The following is a 13,410-nucleotide window of genomic DNA, read 5'->3' as shown; positions in this document are numbered from 1 at the left end:
ACAGATCAATTAGAAGTACTCTGTGGGAAAAGTCTAAGACAGACAACCTGGTGAAAAGGAAAACTATAGGAGTGGCCCCCTTTCCTCACACAAACCCACCCTTCAAAACACTGTGCCTATTATGCCACAGAAAACTTGTGAAACAGCCAAATCTTGATTTTTAAAGTGAGAATCTTAACCCTCACCCCTTGTAGATTTACAGTCATCATCATACAGTCATTACCCAATCTGAATATTTATCAGCGCCTAAGCGAATTATGTACGGAAATTATAGTGCAACTCAAGTTGTTTTGGAATTTACATATACATTGAGAGAAACCTGCAATTAATATGAACCTCAAGAAGCTTCTTCACTGACAAGATTTCCATATAACTAAGTCTTTCAGGCATCACATGAAGATACAGAACCAACCGAGACAGTATAGCTCTTCAGAAGAAATAGGTCAAGTTTTCTAGGATGATTATACAACCTACCTGTTAACCTACCTTGCCAAGTGTGCATGTGGAAGACCACTGGAGGTGTTTAATGTCTCATTCTCACTACCCTTTTTAATTAAACAAAACCATAAATAATGTGACACCACCTGTTGCTTAATAAGACTTTTATGTTGCATGTAATAGGTTATAGATTACAATTGAGTTGGCCTGAATTGACTTGACATTATTGGTTTTCGATCTTTTCCTCTGGTTCACATTGAGTTCATTGATGTTTTCCCCCTGAGCAACCATGATTTACTCTGTACGGTCATGCTAGTGCCCTTTTCTGATTTCTGAGGCAAAATGTTGTTGAATTTCCAGCACTGAAAGGAACTGTTGTCCAGCGACAAAGCCACCTGCTTTGGTGTGATCAGCTGGTCATAGACGTGCTAGACAGATTTCTTAGAGTGATTTGACAAGCTGATGAGAGGGGGAGTAAATACAGACAAGAGAACCAAATGAATTGAGCCTGTTTTGATGTAGACACAGCTGTTTTAATCCATTCCTCTGGATGGTATGGCAGACAAATTTGTGCCAGCTGCATTGCAGACCTGCATTGTCCAGTAATACACTAACTGAAGCTACAGTGTAAAATCATGCAAACCAACATACTGATCGGCTCGTTGTCTGTCTACAGAAAGATTTTGGTGTTAACCAAAAAGATATTCATCTACAATCTCAATGTAACTGTAATTCCCCAGAAATTATGATGGATTACAATGTAATTTATTTTATAATATAGTACCATACTCCATTAAAGGTAATTAGTCACCCTTGAGAAACCGACATATGTTGAATGGTCACCACAGAACATCATGCTCTGCAAGTCCACTGATTAAGGATGTAGGTTAATTTTGAATTTAATTCACAAGGTTTCTGAATCTAGCTAAACCCCCTCTTTATTTATGCAACACTTTGAAACATGTTTTTGTCTTTTTGAACCATATTGCTCTTTTATTTGCATAAATAAAATAACATCTGACTTAATAGAGACTTAAAGAGCTTGCACCCAAAGCAAAAAATAAATAAAGAAAACATGTGAAATGAAAATTTAGCATTTGTACCTAAACCATAATCCTTCAAACACAGTGAAAATGTTTACGTTCTACCTTTTAAAATATCTATACAAAGGGATTTAAAAAAACATTTAAGAATCAAAATAGATCACCACTATAACTTAAAAATAAAACACAGTTTAAACCTTTTTGAAAACAAAAGTAGAAAATGTAAAAGCAGAATTTGTGTTATGTTGTGCTGGACTACATACATTTTCCTAGATGTACCTAATGAAATGTCTGTACCATATTAAAATGGTTTCAGTGAGCCTTGTCTACATAGGCAAACTATTCTTTTCAAATAGTTTATTTATGTCAGGTTCATGTAAGAAATGAAATCCCTCTGTAACATAGTGGCTATGAATCTCAGCTAGCTCTTGCAGCTTTACAGTTACTTTAGCATTTCAGCTCAGATGTTTCAAAAGTTTGCATCATATATTTATGTGATCTGGAAGTGATTCATTTGACAAAATTACTTTGATGCACATAATAACTTTAGGTTCAACTGAGCTGCTGAAGTTCAAACTGCTGTCAAGCTGTATTCTCTGTCGGATGCGAGATTAACGTTGCCGATTTCTGTTCATTACCACAGACACACAAAAACAAATGTGAGCAACAACTGTCAACATAATGTTTTGCTGCTGATGTGTTTTAATTAATGCGGATGCAATAAGAGGTAGCAGTTCACACTCATAGACTAATTGCAAAGTTAACCTTGGTGAGGACTAGAGCTGGCTGATCTATCCCGGTTTCGAGCTCATTATAAGTCACGCTGAGCTCTTGGTGTTTCCCGTAGGTGGTTCATCTCGACAAGGAGGAAGAAATGCAGAAGCTTCCTCTTCAGCCTCCTTATTACGACATGGCACCCTCTGAGTCGACCCCCTTCACCGATAAGCCGGTGAGTACTGATGCCATGAGCGGAGTCACGTGAGCTTCACTATGGAGGGGTCATCCACAGCTGCTGCCTTTGGTCAGTAGTAACTGCTGCTGAAAGGGTGAATATTTGGTGAGGTTCTGCTTGGTGGTATTGTAGAACTGATTTACAATGAACGGTGCTTCTGTACAGTCACTGAGGAGCTTTCATTTTTGCTTGTTTGGTGTTATGAGTAGATGCTGACCAGCAAATCCACTGGGCGGTTTGACTAAGCTTCTTATCTCATCATCAAAATCAGCACCTCTCATCTTCTATGTAAACCTGGCCAGCCGCCATCCTCTCTCTTTCTCTCTCTGTGGACGATTTCATGTTCTGACCCCGACGGCCTGCCCTCTGCCTCACCTCCCCTACTCTTCCTCTAATCCATCGTAATTACTTGTGGGTTTGCCAGGCAACCGTCTGCAGATACGTTACAGTGTGGTGCTCCACAGTACATCATCACCCCTGAGTCTTAACTGTTGACTATGAAATGTTTGACTTGTTGTATCAGATGCCTCTGCTAACTGTGGGGAAACCTCCCTCAGTGGCACAGATGCTTGAGAGCACTGAGGGCTTTATTTGCTTTGGCAGCATTTCTTTCTGAGATGAATTTAAAAAACAACAACAACCAGGATTTTAGACAATTTGTGTGGATGTGCAAGCTTCTGCATGTTGTGTGTGCTGGCTGAAAACAAAATCATTTTCAGTGTGTCTCTTGGTAATGTGACAATTTGTAACCACACAATTGCTAAGTTTCTTTCTTTCTTCAGTCTCAGTTTTACTTATTTGGTAAGCAGTGTCGTGCAAAATGCAACTTGCTCAAATGCGTAACAACACGTGGGTATCAACTGTATCTTAATGAGATCCACTTTTAGCTCCTTAGATTTATGCCAGTATTCCTTCACAAATCCAGAACCATTTGGAAAGTTATTTTAAATTTTGATAATTAAAGGTTAAGCTGATATGTTGACTTAAGTCAGGTTGTATGTGTTACCCTTGTGCATGATGGAACTTCTCAATTCAAATTAAAAGCCACATCAGTGTGACACAACTGCTGACATGCTATTCTCTATTGTTTCTATGCTACCCATTTTCTGGCTACTTGAAATCATGACAAGATATCAGTGTACAGGGCCTGCGTCCTTACAGCCTACAGACATGTTTTAAGTAGTGCTGCCAGCGTTAATCTCGTTAAAATGGCATTAACGCTATAACCGCATTAACATGCCAAATCTCTGTTAGTGAGTTAGCGCGTATCGCCCTGTGCGTGGGGCCGCATGGCGTCAACGCATTAGCGCGGTTAGCTCGTTAACGTGTTAGCGCCGTGCAGCCCCATGCACGGGGCGATCCGCACTAACTCGCTAATGGAGATTTGCCGTGTTAATGCGGTTATGGCGTTAACGTCATTTCAACAAGATTAACGCTGACAGCACTAGTTTTAAGATAAAAGTTCCTGTGTTGAATATTTATTAATTTATTGATGTCTGACATTTTGTTAAAAAAATTATTCAGAACTTTTGAAATTGCATCTTATACATTCTCACTTATTGAGGACAGCAATTCTAAAAGCCTATTTACAAAGTTTAACTATTAAATGCAAGACTTGTTTTTATACAAAAACTCCATTCATAACGTAGAGTGACTGTAGCTTTCCAGACTTATTTACTTATTTAAGTTGGGCACTAGTCTTGCAATTCCTATTGCGGGTACTTTTCAGACTTTTAACCTAGAGAAACAAACTTGCAGCAAATAAATCAGAAAACTTCACTGCATTGTCAAACTCTGAATATACATCATCTAAGCAGTGAAGGTCAAAGTAACTCAAAGGCATTTTTAAATGGAAGGAGGCTTTAAATCTATAGTGTTCAACTGTTTCAGAGGATTAATTAACCTTTTTTAACAATTTAAATGTGGTCTGCATTTGCTTTCAGTAAGAACCAATGAACTTAGAGCTGGGTGTCACTGACAAGGTCAGTAATTCAGAAATTAATCGAGCACGCCAGTAAAAATCTGGAATCCTTGAAGTATGGTTTTAGAGTAAACTAGATATTAAATATACATTTTTTCTTTCTCTAAAGTGGATATCTTTTGAAGGACTTAAATCATCGTAATTTAATTTAGAGTGTTAAAGTAAAGAACCTGTTCTATTCACATTTACAGGTCCGTAGTTTTGTTTCAGGTACTTATCAGAATAGGTCTACCTGTTTCAGTATTCATAAAACAGAATATATCAGTTTCATAAAACTTCTGCATAGCTGTCACCTGGCATTAAAACCAGCGTTTCAGATCCAGAATAAGAAAACTCCTTTAGAAGTCACACTGTTTCACATTCCACAAAATGACATATCACAACTATATAATTTGTATGTGTTTAAAAAAAAAAGCTAGCAGAGTTACAGGTCTCACTATAGCACAAGAGACTGCATTAAAACACAATGTGTTAGATATATTTTCTGGTTTGGGTCCACTTGTCCTGTTAGAGGAAAGGGTCACTGTAAATCAATATAAAGTTGTTCTATGTGATCACCTCTAACCTCCTATGAAACATCTTCCAGAAAGACAATGCCTCAATAAACTGGCTCTAGTAGTTTACTGAATAGTTTTTTCGAAGGATCAAGTCATATGACGAATTTAGCTTTCAGTCACCAGATCTCATTACAAACAAACACGTCTTTAGATGTCACTTTTTCAAAGCATCGGCAAACATCCGCAGCTCTACAGCCTATTGTTCTGAGGACATAAACACACACACACAGACACACATATACAGTATACATATCTACACAATTTAGAGGTAGCAGAAGTGACTCTAGCAGGTAAAATAAAAGTGGTGGACTGTGAGACAGCTGAAATAATGTTTAGATTGTCTCTCTAACCAAGTGTTTCCCAACCACTGGGCAAAAAATGATCAGGTGTGCCATGGAAGATTATCTGGTTCCACCTAATTAGTACTCTAAGTCAGCGGTCCCCAACCTTTTTTGCGCGACGGACAGATTTACATCCGACAATGTTTTCACAACGTTTTATTTTGTTGTATTTATTTTATTTTGTTATGTTTATCTACCAAATACATACAATAAATATAAATAATAAATATATATACAATAAACAAATACAACCCTGAAAACCATAAATTTCACACCCGAGTCTCTTGCGGCCCGGTACCAAACGACTCCGGTCCGTGGCCTGGGGGTTAGGGACCGCTGCTCTAAGCAATCGGCGTGAGTCACAGGTGCATTCTCTTCCACTAGAGGGCAGTACAACTGCTCTAATTAAATAGGTTGCCAACTGCCAGTAAAAGAGAAGAAGACTGAGAAGAAATTACATAATAGTCAAGCTGTGAGACCACGCATTGCATAATAGCAATAGTTAAATATTTGAAAAGAAAAAGTAATCAATCTAACCTGGGTCCTGGAGGAAATTCTGACCCAGATAAAGGCCCTAGCATGAGTAGTGCTCAGAAGAAAGCAAAAAATAGTATATTGGGGACAAGCTGAGCCAATTCTGCTATACCTGGTGCGTTGGGGAAAATGATCAATATGCTTTTTGTGAAATTTTTGTTTGATGGTGTGCTGTGTGACTTTTCTAATGTGATATATGTGCCGTGGCTCCAAGGTTGGGAAACACTGCTCTAACCATTAGGGTAAAAATGCTTTGTTACGTTCTAAGCCCAACTAACTCATGCATAATAGTACAAATAAAAAATAAAATAAAAACCGCACTGATGTTATATTGATGCCACCAACTTCAATATATTAGCCTGTCAGCTAACCTTGTTAAAACTGCTTTGCATTTTTGGTGCACTTTATAAATGACTCTTTCTCACCGAACTTGAGGGATAACTCAATTACTATCATTCTTTTCCCTGGGCGAATTGATTTTGATTTTCTGTGTAGTTATTCAAGGATATTAAACTATCATCTTCAATTCTATGCTCAAAGGGACTGGATGTTTAATTCAGATAATCCTTGGACACCAAGGGTAGATCTTCCTGAGATTTATTTCTTATCTCTGATAACATTCCACTTAAATTGAAGTTTAGGGCTGCTCTTAAGATGAATAGGGTATCACTGAGGTTTTCAAAACACTATTTGTGAAAGACATGCATTGACTGCTGAGCGTCGAGTGTTACTAATGATGATTCTCTAGGGGCAAAACACTATCTGCCAATTTTGAATGCAATGTGGCTGTAATTTTCCCCCTGATTGCACTCCGGTCATGACAAATACTCTCGATATTTAAATATCCAGTGAGTGCAGAGTGTGAGCGGCGGGGAAATATGCAATAGTTGAGAGATTGCAAAGTAGATTTAAATTATTTACAGGAGATTCTGTAAAAGCTTCCGTCATTTCTACGTAATCTTTTCTCAGATGGAATTAAAGTACATTGATGCAACACGTATCATTTCATTCCATTTCTCGTTCACAAGTCTTTACCATGCAGCTTTAGATGTGGTGCATTTGTGCTTTGCATTTACTTAACCACTCTTAATTTTACTCCACTGATTTCATTACAGCAAGCATTTTGTTTGTGGGTTGTACAATCAGTTCAGAGACACTTTGAACCCTGTTGTTCTCTTTTTAAAAAACTTACATTTTATTTCATCATCATTGCCTATCTGAGCTCTGTTTAGATTGTTTATTTTATTAAAATAAGGAAAATCAAATAAATCCATTTTCACTTTTCCTACATAAGATACATTTTTAAAGGGGGCACAAGATATTATGTTGGTTTTCTACAGTTTTCGGCTATTTTCAATTGATAAATGATAAACGAAATCACCTTTTTTATTTTTTGTAAATTTTTATTAATGGAGCAACAACGTGTTTTGTTTTATTGGATTTGGATAAAGAGCGTTCAAAGCTGTCATTGTCATTTATTGATCACCCCATTAAGGTCATTTGCTCAATCATCCACTTGGCCAATTCCTCATCGAGTCAGTCATTGGATTTGTTTTTTGTGCTCAGTGGTCGAATTCTAGTTGAATGAAGGTCTTTGTCTATGTTTACATGCACACTGAAATATCAGCACAATGGAAGCCACACAAGCATCTCCATTAACTCGCTTCTGGGCTTTGCAAGTATCTCCATGTGCCACAGGGTAACCGTGGTTGCCAATGTAAACAGTTAATTCAGACTGTGATCAGGACACATTTATTAGTTTCATTGTAGTCTGAAGGATTACATGGACATATGTTCAGTATAATCCAGGCATTAGAGCTGCGCGTGCCCGCGGTGGGTTTGGCTTGTTTTGTGTTTGTTTCCGTTGGAATCCAGTTTTCATGACTATCAAATGTACATCATTTCCTGAATATACATAGATGAGCTATGTCTGTGAAGGTTCTCAGTCATCCAGGTCATTGTAGTCAAAGGAGCTTGCAAAGAAAAGCGTCTGGACTTCTGTAAGTTGCTTGAAGACGTTTCACCTCTCATCCGAGAAGCTTCTTCAGTTCTAAGGTCAAAAGTGAGCCACCTCCACAGGACAAGACTCAGCAATCCATCTGCATCTTAAGGATAAAGGTCACTCTTTCGAGGATGCCAATGTTCACATTTTGGACAGAGAGGACAGATGGTTTGAAAGAGGAGTGAAAGAAGCCATCTATGTCCACTGTGAGCGACCATCTTTGAACAGAGGCGGGGGTTTACGACACCAACTCTCTGCCATCTATAATCCAGTTTTGAGATCCCTTCCCAGACGCCTTAACGCCCACTCACATCCTGGGCCATCTGACCTCAGGAATTCGCATGATAAGGTGGGGCCAGGTTTTACAATGAACACACCCGAAACTCTGGCTGATTGGGACCCACGCCCAGTTTCCCACCTTGGCTCAGGCGATTAGAGGATCATCAGGGGGTCCTTTTGTCCCTCTGTGGGGGGTCACTCCCACTAGGTTTATATCTGGGACTCTCCACCATTTGACCTTAGAACTGAAGAAGCTTCTTGGATGAGAGGTGAAACGTCTTCAAGCAACTTAAAGAAGTCCAGACGCTTTTCTTTGCAAGCTCCTTTGACATAGATGAGCTATGCACACATAATCTTAAGAAAAAAAATAGCAGCTGGACCAAAATATGATCCTGTTGCGCATGCCAACACTTTATGGATAAATATGGAAAAATAATAGAATAATGGTATGTGCATAGTAAACAAAGATTAAATTCTTTTCCATCTCTAATTTTTGATTTAATATATAATAATTTCCCCACTGTTGTGAGTTTCTGTTCAACGACTCCATTGCTGGCTCGTCATAATAATTTTCACCTTTCACGTTTTCTTTTCCTCCCCATGCGCACACATTTTTCTTTGTCTTCCACTCTAACACTGCTGCTCACACACTCAAAATGTCCCCACGACCATTCAACCTTCAGCCATCAATTTTCTCATCTGTCTGCCTTTCACTTGCTCTCTCCCACTTTCTCTTTCTCTCGTCAGCTTTCTATCTTTTTCACACTCTCATTTTTTTGGCTGCCTCACTCCTCACACACTTTCGCCTCTCTTGTCTCCAGAACTCTGGCCACAAGGACTGTGATGTCCAGTATGCGGAGCTGGATACTGCAGCTTTGGCCTCCTCTCCAAGCCCACGAAGCTCTGCTCACACTGGCCCTGGGGATCTTGTCGAGTATGCAACCATCCAGCCTAGCTCACACTAACGCATGCCATTATAGGCCTTTCCCCTCAGACTTTGGCCTCAAGGTATACAGACCAATGCACTCCATCCCTTCATTCATACCCTTTTCACATGCACTGACCTTCCTTTATATGATCCACATGGTTCCCTTGTCTACCTTCCTCTTCAGCCTTGGTCATCTTTTGATATCCCCTATGTTGCTCTTCAGAAAGTTTGATTGAATCAGAGTGATTTTTAGGGTGTCATTTAACACAACAGCACTCGAGCAGAGACGTGTGGTGCAGAAATTGAAAAGCACATTGTAGTGAGAGAATATAAGATCAGCCACACAAGTGCTCTATAATTTTCACAAAATGTCATGCAAAATATGGCTCGCTGGCAAAGACAAAGCAATTTTTAACTCCTTTTCTTCATGTTTTCTTGATGCTCCTTTTAGTCTCTTTATGCATGAAGTCTGATTCCAGAGAAATCTGTAGAGAATTCCTGTCCATAATGTGCGAGATTTAGCAGCATGACTATTTTGCATGAAAAACGTTTGGGATTTTGAACATCTCTGGTCTTATAAAAACAAAATGAAATAGTTCTTTAGTCTGTTTTTATGTCACTTTTTTGACTTAATGGCAAAATAATGTAAAATATTGAAGATATCATATGTAAAATGCTTTTCTGAGCAGTTGCGCACACGCCAAAGGTGGTTGTCAAGTGATTATGACACACTTGACAGCCCTGATTGGTAGCAGAGGAAACATGCTCTCATCTACAAGACTCTGCTCTGATGTCTGATCTGTACCCAAATCAAGACAGCTGGGAGAAATCCTTCCATCACATGCAAACAGTCATCTACACCACTTGAAATACTCCTTATACGCATACAGGAAAGTGGAACAGGGGCACAAATCGCCGTGCTGCTAAAGTGGTTAGACTGGTTTCTGTGTGTTTCTGCAAGTTGTTGTTCAGCCAAGCCAGGAGGCTTCAAGGTTAAAGGCATGAAGAGAAGTAGTGCAAAATGTGTGTTCATAAAACACTGTTGCAGGATTTACTTGTTTTTTGTTTTTTTTTTTCAAAATTTTAGCTAAATGAGCTAAATGTAGATATAAAATGCATTACTGCACACAAAAGCTTTGAGAAATCACATCTTAAAATGAATGTTTTGCATTAGTTAACAAAGCTGGAATGAGAATCTTTATGTGATAACAGAAGCACCATTATTACTACTTGTTGCCCTAAACTGCAATTTCAGATTTACTATTGAAGTAATTTGCAGGTGTGACATCTCTAGAGAGCAAAATATTTAAAGCTACATTAGGTATTCACTCACTGGCAGCCCCAGATGGTATCAGGAGATACTGTTTGAATTTTGAGCAGCTAAGTAGCCAGAAATCACAGGACGTGATGTCCGTAAATAACAAACATTTTTCTCAACCCAGACGCTCTGTGATGTCTTACACTAAAACAAACAAAAGACGACAATAAACAGAGGAGTCTAGCTTGTTGCCAGGAGACAAGAAGCTGGGCTCATCTACTTAGTTCTAATTATTTGCCCCTTGATGACCCAATGTGACAACAAGGGTAAATTAAAATGTGTGCCATCAATAAATAGACCCACACATAACAGTTCAGTTAAACTAAAAGTTCTGTTGTGGAAGAGTTTGTCTGTCAGTTTTTCAGCACAATAATAAAACAACACAGAGAAAATGTGCTTCAGTTTGACAATTCAGATGGAACACATTCATTTTTTGAATGTAGAGTAAACTAGCCTGTCCCTGCAAATGCAGAGCAAACTTTGCATTGCATAGACTGGGAGAGTGACAATAATTTTACTATAAAATGTTTTTATGTATTTATTTAAATTTCCTAATTTATTCCATATGTCATCATACATGTACAATGACAATAAAATGCTACTCTGTTCTATTCTTTCCTAAATTATCCAATGGACTGTGCCATATTCTTAAGCCATACTGCTTTTTGGGGTTTTTTTTGCTAGTAAAACAAGAAAAGGAACAATTATAACAAACTTGAAAGTCAGTATTTGCTATCACCACCTTCATCCTTCGACACAGCCTGAATGAACTTATACAAGTTTTCTTATCATTTTTAAGTAGTCTTCAGGTATAGTTCTCCAGGGTTTATGAAGGGACTTCCAATGTACTCTTCATTGGATGCTGACCATTTTTGGCTCCATTCTCTGTCAAGATGATCCCAGATGGATTAAAAGATGTTGAGGTCTGGGCACTGTGTTTCACTCTGTGCCCAGACCTCTGTGTTTCTCTCCAGGCATCATTTTATTTCACTAGTACTCCATGCTATAAAATAAACCCATTACCATTTATACTCTTTCCAGATGGCTTTGCATGGTAGGTAAAAAATCTGATGGAGCCCATAATTCCATCAATTTCTCCAACACCACTGACTGAAATTCAGCCCAAACCCTGACAGAGCTTCCACTGTATTTTAAAGAGTTACTATAAGTACTGTCCATCGGCTATAGATAGTTTTGAAGGCCCGACACTTATTCTTTTGTGCCCCACTTGTCCAGTTTCCTCGCACTTTATAAGGACACACTGTACATCAGGCGAAGACATGCCAAATTTCCAGCTAGTAATGCTTTAGCCATCATCTTGTTGGTGCAAAAATTGTGTTTCTGTTTTTGTGCATACTTTTTATCTTTGTGCATGTTTTATTCAACTGATGAAATGGACAAAAATGTTTTTGCAGAATGATTATGATGAGTTACTTATTTATAGTTAAGTAAGTTGTTTGTAATGCATGTGACACAAAATGGGTTCATCCCTTGAGTGAGGTGCCATTTTTATACTGAAATATTTTAATAGGTCAGTTCTAGGTGGCAAAAAAAACAAAAAAACAAAAACAAGGACTGCACTGAAAACGAGAGAAAAAGCAACTAATGCCTATCCTTCAAAGCAAGGCATAAAGAAATGATGATGGCACTTTTGCACAGTGTTGTATTTGTATGTATTATTAGTTTTTTCTAACTTACACTGTTTGGACAAAGTCTGAAGAAAGTACTATAGTGATATTTCTATATTTCTACACAGGGAGCATAAAACTTGTTCAAATTTGTTCTGAGTGAGTGCAGAGATGGCCAGAGATGTAACAAAAAAGATTGGACTTGCATTACACATTTTATATTAGCAAAAGAGAGAGAGAGACGACAAAGGATTACTTCAGGCAAGCAGTCATGCAATGCAGCCCAGCCCAGCAGAGATTGGAGAGTGACAACAATAAACTACCAACAAAGTCGGGGCCTACAAGTGAATGTCAGGTGGGGGCAAGGCTAATCAAAAGCTACATAACAAGCAGCCAGTAGAGTATTAGTAGCAACTGTTTGTAAATTACCAGACAATTAGTCTAGCAGAAGCATCAGTAGCACTGACAGTTTAAGTACACATTATTATTGCAAGGGTGCACTAAATGTACTGAGAAATGGTCTCATGTATTTTGTGTAGTGCAGTAAGATTTTAAGCCTAAGAACCTATTTGCATAAGAGAAAAGAAACATAGTCTATTTAGTGTAGATGCCGGTAAATATTTAAATGTGGATTAAAACCAGTTGAAATTTGAAAAAAGATAGCATTATTTTTTTTTGTTACCAAATAGACAGTATATCAATAAAATGTGCTACTGCACCATCCTGAGATTAAGGCTAAATAAATTACAGATTTCAATATTCTTGCATACAGTACCCCGGCTTTGATGTGGAGCCAAGTCTTTACTAACACCCAAGACTTATCTTTGGTATTAAACCTTTGGCAGCTGCATGCTGGAAGAATTCGTCCAAAAAATATCCACAGTTAAATACAATTATTTCTGGTTTTGGGTTCTCAAAATCTTTATCACACTCACATCCTGTAAGTGGAAAAATGTAAAGAGTGTATTAGTTTTATGGTAGAAAGAAAGAAAGAAAGAAAGAAAGAAAGAAAGAAAGAAAGAAAGAAAGAAAGAAAGAAAGAAAGAAAGAAAGAAAGAAAGAAAGAAAGAAAGAAAGAAAGAAAGAAAGAAAGAAAGTCTTGTGTCAAAGTATCATAACTTTTAAAAATATTGTGAATATTGTGGCCAGTGGTATCCCTCTGCCTCCTAGTAGATGTAGTTTTCAGTAGATATAGTATCAAAATCTTAGATAACATCTTACTTGAATCATAGCATTCACAAGAGTTTTAGAAAACCTGACCTCTGACCTTTTCCACTGTGCAAAGTGACTACCGAGTGATGTCTTTTGTAAGTCATTTTGGACATACATTTTGGTCCACTGAGGGGGTTGTTTTGTATTTCCAGGTGTCTTTTTTTTTTCTACATCTGTTGAACGTCTAGTGTTGAGGT

At 38.1% G+C, this 13,410-nt stretch overlaps 1 protein-coding gene across 7 annotated transcripts in view; it reads left to right on the top strand.

The window, feature by feature from the left end:
- Positions 1 to 13,410, top strand: part of nectin1b (nectin cell adhesion molecule 1b) — a 156,154-nt gene that overhangs the window by 132,062 nt on the left and 10,682 nt on the right. For 2 of the 7 annotated variants that reach the window (XM_026192902.1, XM_026192905.1), the window contains exons 9-10: positions 2,329 to 2,430; positions 8,949 to 9,061. The exons of 1 other annotated variant lie outside the window; for it this stretch is intronic. In XM_026192902.1, coding sequence (XP_026048687.1) covers positions 2,329 to 2,430; positions 8,949 to 9,061 — 215 coding nt within the window. Of the gene's footprint in view, positions 1 to 2,328; positions 2,431 to 8,948; positions 9,136 to 13,410 lie in introns of all 7 variants that reach the window. 4 more of the 7 variants (XM_026192901.1, XM_026192903.1, XM_026192904.1 and 1 more) reach the window with 3 other exon arrangements.

This window comes from Astatotilapia calliptera, chromosome 14 (assembly GCF_900246225.1).
Source record: "Astatotilapia calliptera chromosome 14, fAstCal1.2, whole genome shotgun sequence".
NCBI classification, from domain to species: Eukaryota; Metazoa; Chordata; class Actinopteri; order Cichliformes; family Cichlidae; genus Astatotilapia; species Astatotilapia calliptera.
The sequence above is the reverse complement of the archived record's forward strand: the minus strand, read 5'-3'. Positions and strand labels throughout refer to the sequence as shown.